This window comes from Charadrius vociferus, unplaced genomic scaffold (assembly GCF_000708025.1).
Source record: "Charadrius vociferus isolate BGI_N301 unplaced genomic scaffold, ASM70802v2 scaffold59, whole genome shotgun sequence".
NCBI lineage: Eukaryota > Metazoa > Chordata > Aves > Charadriiformes > Charadriidae > Charadrius > Charadrius vociferus.
Window position 1 is genome coordinate 159,574 of NW_009661371.1, and position 20,765 is coordinate 180,338.

The window sequence follows — 20,765 nt, forward strand, 5'->3', positions numbered from 1 at the left end:
GAACCTCTCCCTCCCGCCGCTTGGCTGCAGCGGGGGCTGTACTGCGGTAAGGGAGCCCGGGCGGGCTTACCCCTGTGCACACCCCTCCCATGGCTCTCTGCTTACACGCCCGGCGTGGTCTGCCTCTGCAGCGGCGTGGGCAGAGGTTTAGTTTTCGGAAGAAAAAGGGGCTGTTTTGTTTCCAGGATGTCGAGACACACCTCCCTTCAGCACCGGCTGGGAGTCCGTACCTGTGCTGGCGTGTGCTCCTGCCACGCTATGGCAGGGACAACTGCAGCCAGGCTTCTGAAATGGCAGTGCACAGACCCACTGGGGTGGGGGTGGTGGGGGGTGTGTACATAAACCTCTTACCAAGTCATTAATTTCTTTTTTTTCTTTTTTTGATTGGTCTTTCTGTTCTCCACATCGCGCACTCCGTACCTCCTTAGCCTTCTTTGAATGGGCTGAATATCAATCTTTATGTAATCTACGAAACAGTAAATAAGCAATTTAGTGTGCTATTTCAGCAGTGTGGTGGTGCTGTTTCAGCAGAAGCTGCGGAGTTGCTGCTTGCTTGGACGCGATGAAGTAGTGACTGAAATCGCTGCCCAAACTGTCATTGCCTTGACAAAGCGCGGGGTCCTCTGCAGATAGGTGTGGAGGAAGTCTCTTTTGCAGTAATGCAGCCATGGGGTTCCATGTTGATGACTGCAGCGAAACAGAAATGCAGTTTGAATGTCTTAAAGAAGTAGTCATAGTGCATCGTTCCTATTTGAAGGACAAGTCTCACGTAATATTTTTAACCTTTTTGTGTTCCCGAGGATCTGTGACTGTCATAGCAGCAGTCAGACCAAGTGGTTGTTATTGCACTCTTCACTGTTTACCCCAGGGGAAGATAGGTTTCACAGAGTAGCTCTAATTAGACTCTTGGTTTTTGTTGTTGCAAGGATTAACTCTCGAACAGTTGGACATCTGCTCCATACTTTAAAACTGAAGATTTTTCTTCAAATTCCCATTAAACTTTGAGCGTGGCACAGAATTGTTTGAGCTTTGCAGTTAAAAAAAAAAAATAAAGATTCACGAAATTCTGGCTTTTTTTCCATCTCCTTGATCTATTGTTAGGATGTATATGCTATACTTTTAGCACCTAATTTTCTCTGGACCTCGGGGCAAACAAGCACAGACTCCAAGATCCCTTTACTGTGGCATCCGTCTTCCCCTCTCAGGAAAGCGAATGAGCGGCCCGCAATGATCACTCTTGGTTCCCTTCCTGGGCAGCTAAACTCCCTCGTGCCCGTCTCCTGCAGGTGCCCCACTCTGTGCTCTGTTTGGGCCACAAGCTGCCCGTGGTACACCTGCCACGGGAACCCTCCTATGCTGAAGCGACAGGAACGCATCTCTGTGTGGCTGGTGTGTAAAACTTGGGAGAGGGAGAAAGGCTGTGTTTGAGAAGCTCCGACATTTAAATAACATTTGTCACTAGAGTGGCAAAGTATTGTATCTACCAAGGCATCTGTAAACTGTGAGTTTGTCTTCCTAAAAATTGTATGATGTGCTTGCATAGAGCCATATGCACTCTACAGTGTCATTTTATTCTATATATAGATGTCTGTGGAATGGCACATGATGGGATATGGTGGCTGGCTGCGAGGGAGTGACAATGGGGACATCAGGGTTGTGTTTCATTGCATGGGAAGAGGTAGAAGGCCAAATGTATTGAACCCTCCACTGCAATAGGTACTGTATTGCCCAAGCACTGTAAAAGGTACCTGTGAATGTCACACGGGTTGCATTACTAATTTTCCAACAACCTATCTACCAGTAATTGTCTTTTCCATTGCTAATAGGCTAACATGTTTTCTGAATAGCATTAGCTTACTTTAATAACCTAAATTCCTAGTTAGAGCATTACTAATGCTGTTAGTATATGTTTTAATTCATTTATTCCAGCTCAGTCTATTGCAGATTTAGCAAAAGCTGTGCGAAGCTGAAACCTGTGGCGGCCGCCTTTGCCAATCGCATCTGCCAGTTTCTGTAGGAGATAAGAAAGGCAGGTACACGCTCGGGCCTTGTTTGTGATCAGTGGCCTCTCTCTGGCTTTGCACTTTGCTGGAACAAATCAAGGGAGAGGTAGAGTGAAGCTGTCACAAATATGTTTAGAAAGTGCATCTAATAGAAGTAGGGAGTGTGACCGATCTGTTTCTAACCTGTCCAGCAGCAGCTGTCTGCATGGGCTATCTCACTTGCAGTCATAGTCATGTTTTATTTACCTTACTGGTTTGTTTGCTTGGGGTCTTTCACAAATACCGAGTATTTTAGTCTGAGAACACTATTTGTATACCACCGCACTTTCTTCTTTTTTTGGAATGGCCGCTGTGTTCTCTTCAACAGATTAGTGAGCACTTGTGCATGTAAAGTTGTATCATAAATAAGTTTGATCCTTTGGACCTTGTTATCACTTTCTATCCAAGGTACGGGGAGTACGTGACAAGCCCTTCTGAAGTATGTTCTGGAATATGTATGTGAAGTATGTTCTCTGAGGTTGGAGGGAACTCGTACCTGATTTTGTTTGATTGATTTGCTTTTGGTTTTTCTTTTTTTCTGGTGGAGGAATAAAGAGAAATTCAAACCTGTGGTTCCCATCTTCCTCAAGTCATAGTCGTAGCCTATTACAAAATGCTATGTGAATTTTTGGCCTTCCAGGCTCACATTTGATGCCCAGGTGGGTACCCTGTCTTGTCACAGCTGTGACGTGAGGGCTGTAGGAGCCTGAGGAAGGCTCTTCCTGGGTACCACTGGGGCTGGGGAGGGGGGAAAGGCTCTGACTAAAAGCAGAAATTAATGTGGAAATTTTCTGTGGTGTTTGCCCCAGTGTATCCACCTGATTAAGCAAGAAAATATGAGTATTTACCTAAAAACTGGGCTCTTAGATAACTTTATTTGAAGCGTGCAAGCTTTTAACAAACAATCCTGAAATCGAAATTGCTGGTTACCTAGTAACAGTTCTTCACCATTATAATGCAACAGGTATGTGTGCATTATGCAACTACACACTGTTAAATTCTGAGAAGAGGTGAGACTTTGGCTGGTACATTCATTCCGCCTCTTTCCGACCCATTTTCTAGTTTTATCCTAGTGAGGACTACTGCCAAACCACAAGTAGAAGAAAAGACACTGCCCTGTCTTTCATAATAAGCCCCAACTAGTTTAAGAAGCAGAACAACAAAAGCAAGCTGTTTAACATTGACGTCATTTTATAAAAGATAAACATATTTGCAATCCAGGAGGATAGTGAGTAGAAAATAATTATACAAAATTATGCTGTCAAGGGTTCCAGTAGATTCAGATAGGTTAATATAAATGAAAAATCAGCCTCTCACTCACAGTGCATTTAATCAGCGAGAAGTTCTGCTTATTTCAGCTTGCCATGGGATAGCCTGTACTTCCCTGGTGTGGCTTTGAAGTGAGAGGAGGTGTGCAAAAAGGCTTCAGTGTATTTTTTTTTTTCCCGTTCAGGCAACATGCCTCAGTCTCAGTGCCCCCTCACACACAGCCTGTGCAGTTACGCCTGTGAATAATGCAGTATATTCCCAATGTGTATGGTCGTGCTGTACATCAGTGTTTCCTAGAATTAAAAGGCTCCTGCTCTGGGCTTGGATACTTATGCCCTAATCTTGGCTGTGGAAAATAGAACAAGAAATAGTACATGCTCCTCAGATGTGGGACAGAGTGATCCTTTGTATTCACCACGGCTTATCTCTATGATATAGTAGTATTGGCATTTTGAATGCTGGATAAAATAGGACACAGAAGCTCATGCTTTTGGAAGGCTGATAGGGAACTCTCCCCTAAAGAGATCCCTTCCTGCGGTCCCGCAGTTACATTGCTGCACACTGTGATCTCGCAGGCTTAAGACACAACTTAGTTGAGAGACCTTTACAAAAAACACTGCTAAAGGCGCAGCTTTGGGGAGAATGGCGGGATCCTTGGAGATTAATATTTGAACCAATACCAATCCTCTCTGCCCAAGATATTGGAGATATTTTGCGTACTATGTGAGTTCAGAATAAAGAAGCCGAGTTGTCCACCTAGTATTTTGACATGTGGCTCCTTTGGTGAGTAGCTTACGCAGGTACTTAAGCATGGGCTGAACTTGGTTTCAGTGGTAAGCATGGTTAGGTGTAAGTGTAACTGTTGTGAAGACTGGAGATAAATATCTGAAATGACATGTTATGGTTTTGACTGTGAAAGTCTTCGGGGGAAAATGCAAATGTTTGCATGGAAGTAACTCTCACAGAGAAATAGCTGTTAAACGTTTTTTTCTTAGACAGTTACTATATTGTGCATTCCTCCTTGCCCTTCTGATTAAGCGTATAGAGCAAGGGTGGCATTGCTCAACAATTGATGGTAAGTGCTGACTTTTAATGATGACCATTGTGTCACCACAGTGTTATCGTGTTAGATTAAATTTATCGTTACTCTTGCATCAAGGTTAGTATTATTTTTTCTTCTTTTGCATAACATACTTCAATAGTCTTGCTTTACTTGAAGGAAGACGCTCATATTGTCTGCTATTTCTCATTTGCAAAAACATTACCTTTTACCCACTGCTGTGAAGCGCAAACTATGAGTAAATCACTCTACTGAGAAAATAAGTATGTAATAAATTTTCATGAGCAGTTTCAATCTTGCATTTGTCGCAAGCTTGAAATAACTTTTACGGGGAAATGACTTGCCGGGGGTGGGGGGAGAAGTGCTTAAAAATTTGTGAATAAGACAAGATACTCAGCAAAAAGCACTACTGTGGCCTCAAAATTGAGGCTTCCTTGAAGGTGTTTTTGGTGTTGTTAATGCTGAATGTCAGAATAAGTAAACAGTGTCGTTAAAATCCCCTGCAATAGCAAAAATGGCATGTCTGTTAATCCAAGGTGGCACGGTGGTTCTAAATGGTGAGAGGAAAACAAGAGGGAGGTAGCTTCGAAGTCTTCACCCAAGCTTAGTCTCCCTTCTCCTGCCCCCAAAAGCTGCATTAACTTTTGGTATTGTTAGTAGTTTGACGCAAGTGAATTTTCAATGCCTTTTAGTTTGATTGCATTAAAATTAGAAGCAGCAATCCCATTGCCTGAAAAAAGTATTCTCACTAAAAAAATAATTTATTTCTTTTGAAGTCCAGAATATCTGTGGCGGAATAGAAAGCAAGCCATTTCCTTATCTAACTTTTGAGGTCAGAACAAATAAAGCTTGTGGCAAGGCATTAGGAAAACATGACCTTGGCTGAGCAGTGTGACCCTGCCAGTGTCTAGACCCTTCATCTCTGGTGCAAAATGTTGACACTTGTGTCAAAGTACATTTTCATGATTGTAAAAACAAAAAAAACAAAAAAAACCCACAACTTTTTTTTTATTATTATTTATTTAATAGACTAAATGTCCCTTTTAACTTTTGAAAAGAGGTGTGGAGTAGGAAAGCAGCAGTAGCTTTACAATGGAGATTCCAGTGCCAGCAAGCCAGGACAGAAGGACTGCTGATAATTAAGTGCAAAGAAAACAAGGGGGAAGCACCCTGAGGCATCCCCCTGACCTGGGGTGTCCATATACCATATGGGGTATTCCATATGCATGTAAATAAATTGGGAACTCTCCATCTAAATGGATGTTTTACAGCTTCAGCTCTGGAACTAGCTCAGCAGCTCCTTTATTTTTTCTGAAGGGCAAGATGAGACATACAAAAAAAAAAAGGGAAACCATTACTGCATATTTGAGAATGTGATGGCTGAACAGTTGCCTGTAACATTCCTGTTGCAAGAGGGGGAGGGAAAAAAAGGCAACTATGGTTCTGTAATGGAAATACATCATTGAACAGTTAGGCTTCACCCAGGCTTTCCTGTTTCCTTCTTTAGAGACAGAAAGGATGCATTGCATAAATGCTGTAAAATACATGTGCCTGAAAATCCGAAGGTGTGCTAAACTAACTGGTGGGCAATACTGGTGTTCCTTCCAGCCTGACAGACTTTGTCATTAGCTCAGTGGAGGTCACAAACATAACAATGTTACTTCTTTAGTCATAAAATAAAGAGAACAAGTTTTTTTCAGTTTGGCTGATATTTGTTTTGGTTTTTAGCGAGAAGGAAGTGATCAGATGCTTAGGTGTTCTTTAGGAGTGTGAGAAATCGCTCTCCCAAGTATTGCATGAAAGAGCCATTCATTTCTGTTTAATTCCTTCTCTTAGGGGAACTATGTATATGTCTGAGAAGAAAGGGACTGCTCTATTTTGTACTCACCTGCTTGGCCAGGTAATTGGTGATAGTTGAATACATAACCAATTTATTTTTTTTAAGTTATTTCATCGTTTCAGTGCTTTCTGGCCATAAAGCATGTATAAAGCTGGACAAACCTGTGATGGTATAAAAAAAACAAACCAACCAACAAAAAAACCCCAACAAAAAATCCCCAACCACCTAATTTACTACAAAACCTGCTCACCTAATGGATATTCTTTGCTGGGCAAGGTAGGAATTTAAACTATATAAGAGATGCACATCGGAATGACTTGTCCCCTCCATGCTGTGGATGGCTGACTTAGTTTGCTAGGTCACTGTGCCACCTATTAGGCTTTCCTTTCTTTCTGGAAGGGTCCTATGCTCCTTTAACCAAAGAGGAATTATGCAGTCCGAGTACAGTACAGTTAAATGTTAAACATACCTTAATGGCTTTTCTAGCATTTTCTTTTGAAACGATACATGATAGAAAGGGCTTCCTAGCAATGCTAATAAACCCTTCGATACAAGGTGGTTTAAAAATAAGTAAGCAGTTGTTTAATCAGAATAGTGTGAGCGATAGTGACAAAGAATCCTGTGTGGAAGGTTTTAAACCAATTTCTAGTCGGTTTATTGTGTAATAGCAACTGATGATCATTTATGATTCATATCGTGTACATTGTTCTTGCTTGCCTGTCTCTGTTATATCCGAAACCATGTGATTAGGTATACGCAGGTTTAAAACTTCTCACACACAGTTTTCATTTCTTCCCTTAAACTAATCTGTGCTTGTGTGTATAATAGGAGCACATCAGTTTATTACCTTACAACACGAAGAATTCATTCTTTCCTAAAGCATTTTAATCAAAATGGAATCCTTGTGCACTAAGTGATTGCAGCAGGGCTTGGTGGTCCCACATCAATTTAAAGGATTGTGAATTATGTGAAATAGCTGGTTTAAATCTGTTCGTAACTTATACAGCTCACGTCCTTCAGCTTGCACAGATGAGTTGACTACGCTGCATGAAGTTAGGTAAAGATGTTTGGGATACGTTGTTTTTAATGATTAGGGGAAAATGGATAATGTGCTTTACTCAGGTGCAGGAGATCTTTTTAAAGTTAAAAGATTTTTATGGTTTTCTCAAAAGTCTGGATTTTGTACTAGTTAGCTTGGAGCTCTTCATCCCAGACGTGGCTACTGATCAGTGCTGCATGTGTAAAACTACAAAGCACTATTGGATATGAGAGGTTATGCACAGCTACAATTATTGACTGTGTGAAATTTTGAAATGTGATGATCTAAATGAAACTGGTATTTGGTTTCTGATTTCTTTCTCCCCCATTCCCAGCTAATGTTTTTAAAGTTTTCGTTTCTCCTGAGTTACTCTGTATGAGTGGATAATGGATTTTCTTGTACAGATATAAAACTTGCTTGAACTTGTGGAGCAGTGGTTGTACTTGCTGTGGAAGAAAAGGAAGGAAATGCAAGAGATTTCAGAGTCCCTGCTGAATACTACTTTCCCATATGATCTGTCAAAGCAACTCATGGGAGTATGAATATAAGTTATTTGGGCTTTTTCAGTATCATTGTGCTTCTCTGACTTGGAAGTTAATTACATAACCTGAGATGAGGAAGGGTTTTTATGATGGAAAAGAAAGCATGTTTGGTGTGGCTTTGGCAACTGCCACTTGTACACAAAGCAGCATTTGGTGTTGTCATTTGAAGTTGCATTGATGCACAGAAATGTTGATGCCACTGTGAACTTTACATGAGAAAACATTTTTTATGTTTTGTGTGCTCCATTGGGACTTGTGTGCATTGAGATTCCAAGTACAGCTGTTAACGTAATGAACTCAATGTAGCAAAAACTTTACTAACAGCTTTGTGAGTTTAAAGTAGCTTCTTTCCACTTTTTAAAAAAACTAATTATATTCTGTAAATGCTAAATAAAGAGATACCATGCATGCAAGCTGAGAGACTGCATGACATCAGGGGAGGGAGCCTGCACCTGGCAGAGGTTCTTACCCGTGCCTTTGTTGCAGGTCATCTTCTGGGAAGCACAACAACGGGCACTTCCATTTTTCCCTCCACTTCTTTCTAGGCTGTCTCAAAGCCGTAGCAGTTTCTCCCAAAGACCCTTCAGGTGATGTTTACCTCAGTCCACACGAAGGCAGCTGCGTTACCTACCTGGATGCAGGCAGGTGCTGTCAGCCTGCTTTGCACTGCTCCTTGCGCGGGCCGGGTCTGGGAGGAGGGTGACAGCGGCGTTTAGTGCTCCCGCAGCAGCAGCCGACTGCAGCTTGCTCCAGCAGCTGAAGTCAGGCTTGTGGAAGTGGCAGCAAAGTTTCCCGTAGCAGCCGTCCTCCCAGTCTTCTTGGGGAGCCACCGAAAACTGCCCGGTCACTGTTGCATTACAGGGGCGATGTGAGTTTTGGCAGACAGCGCTGATTTCAGAAGCAGCTTCTCTTCCTTCCAGTCCGTGGTATTTTGTGTTAACCTTCAATCAGGATTTTGGGCTTCCCGAATGACGTGCTGGAAGGTCTTTTCTGTAGATGTCTGTAGTTGTCTCTTTATAAATCTCTGTGTACTGTAGGGGGGTCGAAATGATGCAGAATTGAACCGCTGTGATTTTTTTCTGACACATCAGCTTGCTCATCTGTCTGTTTGTCCGCTTTCCTGGCCTTTCTGACTCCCTTGCATCCTGCCTCCTCCCTCATGCTCCTGCCCCCTAGATGAATTTGGTGTTCGTATTTGTGGATCTGTTATGACATTGGCTGGGTTTGAAATGAGCCACAGCGAAATCTGCCTCTGGCTATATTCAGTGTGAGCAGGGTGCTTACCTGGCTGCGGGCCAGTTTCAGCTCATCTTGCTGAGGGAGCTTCCTGCTGGCTTCAATGGAAGCTGCAAAAGGTACCTGTGAGTATTTGTTCTCCTAGCTACAAAACCCACTGAGATGTTCCCTCCCCCTTTATTTTGAGCTTAGAGACGCTTCTATAAACCGATAAATAAAATCCTTCAAAACTGAATAGATGAGTGAACTTGGGCTTGGTTTTCAAAAGTTGTTCTGGCTTGTTCTACTTCAGGTCCCTGTTGAAAGTTGGTTGGGGGGTCAGGGCGATCAAAGCCCCCAAGTGACTTGAGGTTGAAGCTGAGCTCACCTTACCCAGAGAGTTCTCCCATATACTCTCATCTTCTGAAGAAGCTCAAAAGCGATGGATGCCTTCACAGTGTGGCTGTGCCCTGGGACCTGTGGCTGAGTACCTGTGGCAAGTTGCTGAGTGCTGGCACAGTCCCAGGCTGCTAGAAGAGCAGGAAAGCAGCAGGAAAGTGCTTGCTTTCCAGCGCCTGTGAGATCGTTATCCTTTCTCCTTTTGTTTAAAGTAATTTATGCAGCTTCCCATCTTTTCTGCCGAGCTTGCTGTGCTCTTCAGCAGACCCAATTAAAAGTCCCTTGGGGACAAATCAACCTCAGTGGTGTTTCCTGCATGCTTGGAGGAAGATGAGTGTCCTTCTCTGGAGAGTTACAAGGCTTAAATGCCCTTCAAGGCTGACCATTTATCTGATTGGAATGACTACGTGAAACTTGTTTGAACCCCTTCTTACAGTGGCACGGTCTTAACTTGACTTAAACCATCAGTTCACCACACCTTTAAGCTTCAGCTCCCCAACAGCTCATTCTTACCCTCGTGCCAGCACAGGCACGATGAGCTGGATCGGGGAACTGATCGGCCACACACCAGGTAGTTATGTTTGGACGAGGTCAGTTGACCACTGAAACACCATTATGCCAGGGGAACTCCACGGTAGCCGATGGCAGCCCTTGATCTCAAGCCTAGGGAGATTTCAGCATAGTCAAATCGGCTTTCTGCAGGAGCGATAAAACCGGGGAATTCCTATCCTCATGCATATACCCGTGGCCGTTTCTTTGGTCTCTCAAGACGTCTTTTTTTTTTTTTTTCTCAACTTTAGCTTTAACAGGCAGGTGGTTTAATTCTGGAACAGCAGATGCCAAAAGGCTCTGGTGGTTTTGCTGGCAAAATACTTTATTGTTGCTATGGGAATAGTCCTGGCACCACTGCAGACCCGGCGTGACTCCTGGCCATCTAGCAGGAGATCTGTTACACCACATGTGTGGACACTGAGAAATGAGTTGGATTCTCAGGATTTAAGGAATGTAACTTAGAGCTCTTCCATGAGTACAACCAGAGGACAAAACAGGCCATAAGCATTACATCTGTAACAGGTGTACTGTTTCACTTTTGTTGTCTCTACTTCTTGAGTATCTTGCTGTAAATGAACTGCAAATACAAGACAGAGCTGCATACTAACTTTAAAAAATATGTTTTGTTTTTAGCTCCCAAGAAGATGAGCGGCCTATGTCACCCTTCTATGTGAGGTATTTACTCAATTGTTTTAATTTATTTTTCTGTGTGGGATTGACTTGTTATTGAAACTAAATGCGGGAAGTGATGCCGGAGATGTTGAACAGACTGTAATCAAACTGAAGATTAATGTTAAGTTTGTAATTATTGCTCAGCTAGTGGGATGAATGAGTCTTCAGAGATATAAACTCTGTTGAATTTTTTTTGTATTTAAGCTCAGGGTTTAATGCCAGTCTTGTAAATTCTTAATTAGAAGATGGACATTTGTTTCCTCTTTTCTTCGGTTCATTATGTAGCTTAGATACCCATCATGAATAGCTTATAATCAGTGGGCACAGGAGAGATTTCTGCCACAAGCTTTGAGGAACTGGCAGTGTGTGCAGCTCAGAAAGAAACCAGGAACCAGATGGTGAGTCAGCGGCCCATGCGGCGACTGCTCCTCGGAAAAGCAGGAGAGAGCCTGGGTCCCCAGCGTGCCTGTCTGCAGGGAATGGCCCTCACGCCGCATTTGAACAAACTGCTTTTTTCTTGTTTTGCCAACTGGAGGGCAAAGTCACTGCTTGTAAAAGTGGCCTAATTCTGTTGACATCAGGGAAAGTTTGCTGCACTTGCTTCAGTAGCAGGCTCAATTCCAGTGCTTTCGTTTATACTTAGTGGAAGAACAGGAGCCAGGGCAATTAACAGTGAAGGGCCGCAGAGGAGGAAGGGCCAGATATTATAATTGGGTTCTTTGATCTCCGTGGAGTTTAAACAAATAAAAAGAAATCCCTGTGGTGCTTTTTGTGAGACCAGTGATATTTGGAATCCTTACAGTGATCTCTTCAATTTGTTAATTCTTTCGCATGTATTCCTATTTGTAGCTTGTTTTTTTTCACAGAGAATTTTTCTAACAAACTACAGAAAGTGTACGTTTCATGCATACTCTTAATGTGGAGACTTGCATTAAAACTGTGCAGAAACGTGGGTCAGTGAACTATTCATGGAATAGTTCGTGGACTAGCCTGGTTGCATGGTCTTGTCTGCTTTCCTGTAGATTCACCATCGTTCCCTGCAGTGTATTTGTGCAGATGTTGCCTAGTCTGTGCTCCAAAAGCTCCAAGCTGTCTGGGGAGGTTCTGCTTTTTCCTTTGGCAGATTATTTTGTAGCTGCATACACTCCCCAGTTACAAGTTTTCCCCAGTTTGAATCCTTGTTCGGTCTTTCCATTGAAAATAGCCCCCCCTCTTTCTTTTCCTTTCTGGCTAGATGTGACCTTCAAATGATCGTAGGCTTTCATTACATTTCCGTTTGTCTTGCTGCTTTAAACTGTCCTTCCAAGCCCTTTCACGGGTTGTGGAAAGATGATCCAGGAAGGAGATTCTCTTCAGCTGACCTTGTCAGGATTGCTGAGGAGATGGGGAACGAGGAGCGGACCTGAGGAAACTGGTGTCAAAGCAGGACATTTCTGAGAGGGAGGATGCAAGTTTGGAAATTTTAAACAGAGATGTGGGCATATTTTGATAGGAACAAAGCATGAGTATGTCCATTGGAATGAAGGGATTGCTTTCCATGGGAATGTGTCTTGCAAATAGGAAGGGAACAGTCCGGAATAAACACATAGTTGGGAAGTTAAGAAATGGCTAGTAGGGGCAGAGAGGGAGCAGCACACCTTGCAACATAAGGCTTCGTGCCAAGGTTGTGTCTTTTGTAACACTGCTGAGACACAATTGCTTGTAAATAAAGCTAACAGCTTGTAAGTCTTGCTGCTATTTATCACACATCAAAAATGTGTGCTCCTGAGGTCAGTTGCCAAGTGCAGTTAATTTGGCAGGAGAGCTGGTGCTGGCTGGGCAATTCATGGTGCTTCAACAACTGAGAACTTGAGTGGGTGGCCAGTTTTTTCTGTGCAACTTTGAATGTTCTAATTGTTGCCCCAGAACTGTGTGTGACATATGTAGGAATTGTGTTTCACACCGTGGAAAAGGAAGGCGTTAGCCGTCTGATGGTCAAATTTATTTGTATTGCTACCAGCCACACTTGCATAGTTTGAAAGACTGTTGGGGTAATCCTTCAAGTGAATCATGAATGTGTATATACAGAGCAGTCGCTGCTGCATTTATACAGCAGTTCCATATGGATAATTGTGCAACAAGTTAATTAAATGGAAACAAGCTCTTTAGCTTCCAAACGCTACATAATACTTGGCTTTTGACAGACTGAAGGAGCATTGTGTGCCTCCATAAACCAGTTTTGGTTGGATCAAACCAGAGACTTGATTCTTCAGTGCTGTACCATGCCAGCTAGCAATGGAGATGTTTCCCTGGATGTTATTTTTAACAATAAGGCAAATGCTCAAGGTCTTAACTTCAAGTCAAACTGTCAGAATGCCACCAGTACACTATTTCCTAAAATGGCACTGATTTTGGATTCTGGATTTGTTTGTTTGTTTGTTTTTTCTTTAGACATAGGGCCAGTCATGACCAAGTACAGAATTAATTACCACTGCTGCTCTGTAAGGGAATACACAGTCATTAATAGTACGAGGGTAAGTAGTAAATGAGACAAAGTGTGACATAGGTTTGTCAAGAGAGGTGATACCGGTACAACCAAATTATTTTTTATAAGACTTCCCAGAGAGAGGAAGAAAAGGAGTATACCTAATCCATCCGATGTCAGCAAAATGCTTTATATCATGCCATCTGTATGGAGATAATGGGCATTAGTACTCGAGCTTAAAGATGGGTAGGGAGGGGATTGAGACCTATAGGTATTGCTGGTAGGAGAGGAAGGAGATTGCTAGTGAAGCTCCTTAAGTGTCATGGGCTTTTTTTCTTTCATAGTCACTGGCATGATAAAATAGAATCATGCTCGTGAATTTGGCTTCTAGCAGAAATTTAGGAGGGGTGAATGGGAGGGGGGTGTCCTCTGCAGGAAAATACATGACATTGAGATATGATATAGGATGATTGAGGTAGATACAGATATATATAAAGATAAACATGAAATATAAGATACGGGAGGAAAAATAATAACATAGGTAATAAAGTCATACATCTCAGGACTAATAATGAAAATCCATGACATGAAAGGGGAGTTTCTTGCATATGAAAACACCAGGGAAGAAAAGGACATGGACATACTTGTTTGTGGAGGGATGGAAGGGAGGCGTGGGATGAAAATATTCAAGTTGAAGTATATCCACTTGAGGGTGGACATATAAAGTGAAGTATTTTCAGTATACTGATGGTTGTCTTTGTACAAGTGTCAGATGAGGCCTCATACAGTTTCAGTAACTCATGTTCAAATGGCATTAGATTTGTGAAGATGATTAAAGAAGTGGGCAGACCCTGCTACAAGATGAAGAAAAGAGCAGGGAAGTTTTATTTACCATAAGAAATGAACCAGAGAACACATATTCCCTCTGGGTTTTAGCCAGAGGGGAAAGATTGTTTATGTTAAGTAACAATACCTGATGCAAGGGAAAATGTGTACAAACAGGCTATGAATAAATTTGGACAGAAAATTAGTTGTAGCTGGAGCCCTCTTTTGTTGGGCATTGCAAGGATGAGGTGTGCTTGACCAGTTTGTGAGATCTGGGGTTTGAATCCATTCACCTGCTGCTAACCAGGGTTATCCACTCCCTCTATGTACTCCTTGGTAAGACAATTTGTTGACTCAGCTGTGCTCAATACCAGCCAAGGAGATTTCTGCGCTGTTAAAAGAAGAGGAAAACCTTGCTGGGTGATTGATTGTTCTAGGGAGTCGTGCCTGAAGGGCATTTATGTTCCAAAACCTTTTGTAACGAAACCTTGTGGTAAAAGGAGTTGAGATTTGCTTAAAAATTTGTAGCACTGGTCCTTGTATAATTCTGTAATAAGACTGTGCATGCCAGCTGTACTGAGTAATCAGTACTGAGAAACAGTGTGCAGTTTCAGGTAATGAAGCAGCATCTGGCAACGGCAATTCCCTGTAAGCATACTTCTACTCAACGTGTGCAATGAGTTTTTAGAAGACACGGAATCTGCAGACATACTTCGTGCTGGCATATATGCTTTAGATTTGACATTAGTCACGTAGATGGTTTCAGAGGAGTTTCCTGATGATTACATTCTGAGATAAACCAGGGTGATATTACAGGGGAAAAAAGCAAAAGCTTTGTAGTGCGGAGCTTCCTTGTTAACTTGCTGAGCATTAAACTGAGATTGGGATGAGAACTGACATCACAAGCAATGCCAAAAATTGCATTAGTTCCCCCGTGCGTGCAGCGCAAGGCATTGGACAGTTTCGCCTGTTTTAGTACTTCTCTTCTTTTGAAGAACTAATATCCTGTTGGCAGTATTCAGTACAGCTGACTGTTTCTCCTTTTAACAGTTGTGATCTGAGACAACTCTTTTTATATAATGCAAGTCAAGTATTCTTAGCCTATAGGATACTTGCTAAGGTGTTTTACTGTATTTGTTCTCAGGTCAATTTTCTGAAGAACCTGAAAAAATCTTGTTGTACATTTCTCGCCTGCTCAGAAGTTTGCTTGGCCCCCTTCCCACTGGGCACTTCCTCCTCAGTGTGGGACATGGTGTAAGAGCTCCTGGGGCCCACAGGAGTGCTGGGCCCATTTACTAGTTGTGATTATGTTGTGTGATGCATGTGAACGTCCTGCGTCACATCAGCATTGAAAGAAAATAGACACCAGGCTGCTGGGTGCCCCTGCTCGCGGTGTCCAGCTAACGTGTGGGTCTGAGGCCCCCAGAGGAGCATTTCCCTTCTCTGTAGAGGAACCTGCACAGACACAGCTGCCCGAATTCATCGAGCTTAATTGGGTGGTGTGTATGAATTCCCTTCAGGGTTCTCTCTGCGCCAAGCAGTAGGTGTCAGTGTGCAGCCGTCGCACAGGGTGATCCCGGCACAAGTGAAAAACAGCAGGAATCCTGATGAAAACAAGGCAGTTGCTTTTCTTGGGGTTAGTTTTCTGTGTAGTAAGATGGTAGTGTCAAATATAATGGAGCACATTTAAAGGAAGTATAATTGGGTCTGAGTTCGTGAAAGTGTGAAGGTGCTGAGAAAATGTTGAAAGCGTGTCCTCTCTGTGACAGGACATCCCAGTAAGTAAGAGCACACCTCTTTATTTTTAAACTCATTATTTTCATTTTGTATGCAGACACAATTCTTCTCTTCGGGGAATGTGTGTCAAATAAAGTAGTCTTAAAATAGATCCCATGCGAGTCTGCAGTATTGCGTGTTGCAGTGTGCAACAGTTGTGGAGAGTGAACAGTGTTTAGACTATATAAATACCTATGAAAAAGGAATTTCCTAGGTCACAGGTTGGAATAATATATTTGGCATGACTTCAGAAATTTCCCATCCGAAATGTCAAAGCCATTTAAACATCCTCTATCTTCCTGGAATGGCAAAATGGTAAAAACTTTTTTGCATCTATTGAGGCTTTCTTACTGTTGTGCTTGGCTTAAAAAAAAAAAAAAAAAAAAAAAAGACAAAAATGGAGAAAAAAAAAAGCTTTGCTTCTTGAATGAAGCAAATGGATTGTAATAAAACTCAGCAATGATTGGCCTTAGTTCCAGTCTGCAAGTATAGCTTATGATTTAGGCCATTAAGTATGGTCAGGAATTAATTCATTGGCTTCATAAATAAAAACCCAATCTGGGAAAATACTATGCCAATAAGTCAGTTTTCTCTGACTGACGTTTTTACTTTGCTCTTTTAATACCTGGACACTAATACATTTTGCTCAGTAGTGCCTTGAATGAAAAAAGCAGGAGGGGAGGTTTAATACCCAACTCAGTTATTTGCCTGTTGTCACAAGATGCCCAGTGCAGACCAAACAGGGTGCAGGTATTGCATGAGATCATTCTCACTACCGGGCATATCTTTTAAACCTAAAGTACTAGTTAGGGGGGTAGGGGAGATTTAATGTGGAAAATGGTGGAAAATGCCACCTTCCCATACTTGAGGTTGAAATGAAATGGGAGAAGAGGCCATACAGTAAGAGTTTACCTTACGTGTGAAGCATGACATTATCCAGAGCTGATGGGGCACCTCTGAAAGTGAGCAAAAGACTTTGGTAAACTAGTTAGACAACACTAGGAAGTGCTAGAGGTCAGACTTCCCAAAAGGAAAAGCACAAGGGTCATAAGAAGCCAGTTCCGAAGTGTATAGCGCTTAAAACAGCTGTGTACTTTAATGCAGGTTTTGTGGCTGGCTCTCTGAAAGTAAAAGTTCCCAGCACTGGGACACTCTCCTGCTGCTTTCTGTCGTCGTCGGAGAACCTTTAATTTCTGTCGAAAGTCACCATTTCTCAGCGTGCTCTGCAGCAGCTGCATAATTTAATAAAGACAATCTAGCTGTGGAGATAATTGACTGTACGTATCAGTGAAATGGAGCAGACGTGAGGAGAAAATAATTAACTGAACATGAGTTCCCGTTGTCCAGATGATTTACTGAGCAAAGCAGCCCTTCCGAGGCAGCTGCCTGCGCAGGCGGGCATGCCAAGAGGGCTCTTCTGGGCACGGCTTGCCTCGCCTGCTCCGTGGAGCATAAATCCAACAGCGGAGCGACTTTTGCCACCCAAGAAGTTTGGAAAACCCCGCAGGGTGCGCCCCGCCTGCCTGATTGCTCTTCTGGGCTGTGAAATCCTTACAGGGCTGTGCCTTTCCCTGAGTTTGCTAACACGCTCCGGCACCTCCTGCTCTGTCCCTGGGCAGGCTTGAATCGTAAACCAACTGTGTAACTCTCTCCCCTCCGCTCTCTGTTTTGGATGTGAACTTCCTTGATGTAAAAAAAGTTGGTTCAGAGTAAATCAAGCAATTTAGCAATACATTTGAATTACGCTTCAAAATGAAACAGCAACGAAAGCTACCTATTGTGGAATTAAAAGAAATTTAGTGTATCTGAAAAAACTCGGATTTAAAGTCTCCATCTTATTGAGAACAGGCTAATAAAAGAGCATTAAAATATCACTGGGCTAAGAATAAAGTTATATGCCGTATACAAGGAAGACATATTTAGAAGGGAAATATAATAAAATCAGCATGTCAGAGCTTCATGTTGTAGTCATCCACTCAGCTGGCATATAGCTGTATACATATGTCTTTGTTATGTGTCAGTAGTTTGAAAATCACCTTATTACTGGCTTTCTAACAGAATCTATGTTGTCTGAGTAGTGCTTTTCTAGATACCACAAAGTAACTGTTACGCAGATATGCGTCATGAATTAGCAGGGTTAATGGACTTAAAACTGAATTGGTGTAAGTAAAGCACACAGTCAACTGAAAATTAGACAACTACAGAATGTATTGGGGGTTATGAAAATTGTTGGCATTTTACTTAAATATTTTTTCAGCTTTTTTTTTTTTCTTCTTTTTACTACTTTTTGTGTAAAGAAGCTGGTGTGTTTTCAGTTACGATGCGAGTGGTTTGCAGATAGTGACTGTTGGCCTTGAACACCTCAGATGGAGTTAACAGCATGAAGTCTTACTCACATACAGTATCTAGCCTTTCATTAGGTCTGTGTGAACCAGGAGTTTCCATTTTTGCATGATATTAATCCTGTTGGAAATAGAAGGACGAGCTGTTTCCTGAGATTTTCTGCCATCTGATGGGTAGATATACCTGCATCCTGGGGAAGTTTAAAAAAAAAAACCAACAGAATCCAAACAATCCTATCTCCCTCTCCACAACCACTTTCCTAACATAAAAACAGAGAAGAAAGGTGTGATATGAAAGACACCCCCGCTCAGTATGGATTGCATATAAATATTACAGAAAGTTGATACAATACTAACTTACTCCCACATATGTAGGAATGGTAGCCAGCGCATGAATTGTATCTTATAATGTGGGTTAGACTGCCACACTAGCATCTTGCTTGCTAATTCATCTCCCACGGGAGGCCAGGTCTTAAAAAATAGTTTCACAGAATCACAGAATGGTCGGGGTTGGAAGGGCCCTCTGGAGATCATCTAGCCCACCCCCCCCTGCCAGAGCAGGGGCACCTACAGCAGGTTGCACAGGACGGCGTCCAGGTGGGTTTTGAATGTCTCCAGAGTGGGAGCCTCCACCACCTCTCGGGGCAGCCTGTGCCAGTGCTCTGCCGCCCTCAAAGTGAAGAACTTCCTCCTCATTCTTAGATAGAACTTCCTATATTCAAGTTTGTGCCCGTTACCTCTTGTTCTATCACTGAGCACCACTGAAAAAAGACTGTTCCCATCCCTCTGGCATCCTCCCTTTAAGAATTGAGAAGCATTAATAAGATTCCCCCCTCAGTCCTCTTTTCTCTAGACTAAAGAGACCCAAGTCCCTCAGCCTTTCCTCATAAGAGAGATGCTCCAGTCCCCTAATCATCTTTGTAGCCCTTTGCTGGACCTTCTCCAGCAGTTCCCTGTCTTTCTTGAACTGGGGAGCCCAGAACTGGACACAATACTCCAGATGCGGCCTCAGCAGGGCAGAGTAGAGGGAACTGGGAAGAGGCCAAATATTTTATGTAAGTGAACAGGAAAGCAAGTAGGGTGCTTGAAATGTGCACTTTGAATTGCAAAGCCATCCGGTAATTAATAGTCAAGATGTTATGTATGGGAAGAAGGAGATCTTGCATTTCTTTTTTCCTATATGGAAATGTCTGCATGTGACTTGCATGTCACATATTATTATTATAATAATAATAATAATAAAAAATACAGTAATACTTGTATGTCTTCTGTTCATTAAATCATCTGAATGGCACAGCTGCTCGGGTAACGTGGGACATACTGGCAAATCTGTGACTGTTTTCATGCTGTGCCACCGCTCCAGGGACCTGTGCCGAGGCTGGAGATGAGTACTGGGTGACACCAGGACAGGAAGGGCTGCATGCATAGTTAGGGCACACTGCTTTCCTTACGCACACCGAGGTGAACGCGCTGGCTCAGCCGAAGGAAGCTGAAGCGTATTGCGAGTCTGATTTGCAGCTGGGTGTTTGTGGGGTTTGTACTTCACTACAGGAGTTAGGCTGTTTCATTGGTTTTATTGAACTGGCTGTAGCAGCCCCTCGTTTACCTTTCTTGTCCTCTGTCACCTGCCCTCTGCCACAAGTGACACTCAAACCCAGCAAAGCCACAGAGTGGTTATCATCTGAGAGTGCTGCAGCTTTGTAGCTAGCACTAGATCTGTATGGGGAAATGCAAAATATTCAAGGGAAGCAGAGAGGAAACCTTTGGTTAAGTAAGGGAAGTCGGCTGTTGTTAGTTCTTCTGCATTGAAACGGTTTGGGAGAAACTGGTAAAGACTGAAGGCGATAAATGGCTCTTTTGGCCGGAAGGACATCGTACAGCCAATTCCTTTGCTGGTACGGGGATAAATCCAAATGAAACCCCTAGGCTTGTAGCTTACTTGACTTAAAGAAGATCACGAAAGTGATGAACAGGCAAAAAGTGTCACCTTATCTGCAGAGCCAAGTCAGCGTGGGGGAAGAGGGGCCAGGAAAGGACTCGGCTTGGCCAGGTTGAATCTGGCCCTGTGCAGAGGGAGGAGAGCAGTGACAGCTGTGTGAGGTGGCACGTCAGCTTGTTCAGAAGGGCTTTGAACAGCAAGCGATGACAACTATAATTGTGTCAGCTCTTCCTGAGCCTGAAAACAGACTGAAGGAAAAGGGAAAGAAGAGAGCATACATTTTATTTTTAAAAATGTGAAGCAAAGAACATGAATATCAGAGAGCAGCAGCAGAACTATGCAAAGCTTGTGGTTTGCCTTTGTCCTCTGTTAAGATTTAAAGATTCTTAAATATTAAGTCCCCTTTCAGAATGTATACATTTTCAAGTTGGCTGCAAAAGGCAAGGACTTCTGTGATGAGGCTAAAACAACCTGCAGTGGCAGAAAGCTCAGAAGAAAGCAAAAAAATCTGCAACATGCTCAAGTTGAAATACGTTCCGTTATACCTTGGCCAACTGCAAGGGAGTGACAGGGAAATTAATTCTTGAGGATATTGGCATTGTCAAAATGCTCCACGTCACCATGGGAGAGAAAATTCCTTAAGGCGAAGGCTTGTGGCATGCGGATGCAATTGTTGAGACAACTCAGACCTTTAAATCTTAGTGCTGCAAAGAACAAGGGTTTTTAAGACCTTATTGTGGTAATTAGATCTAACTTTCTCTTCTTTTTTTCTTTTATGCAGTGCTCACG

The 20,765-nt window shown here is 42.7% G+C and overlaps 1 protein-coding gene across 1 annotated transcript in view; it reads left to right on the forward strand.

Annotated features, from left to right (window-relative positions):
* FAM13A (family with sequence similarity 13, member A) overlaps window positions 1-20,765 on the forward strand; it is a 133,279-nt gene that overhangs the window by 73,882 nt on the left and 38,632 nt on the right. The window contains exons 7-8 of the mRNA XM_009893746.1: window positions 10,592-10,633; window positions 20,072-20,100. Of these exons, the coding sequence (XP_009892048.1) occupies window positions 10,592-10,633; window positions 20,072-20,100 (71 nt within the window). The remainder of the gene's footprint in view (window positions 1-10,591; window positions 10,634-20,071; window positions 20,101-20,765) is intronic.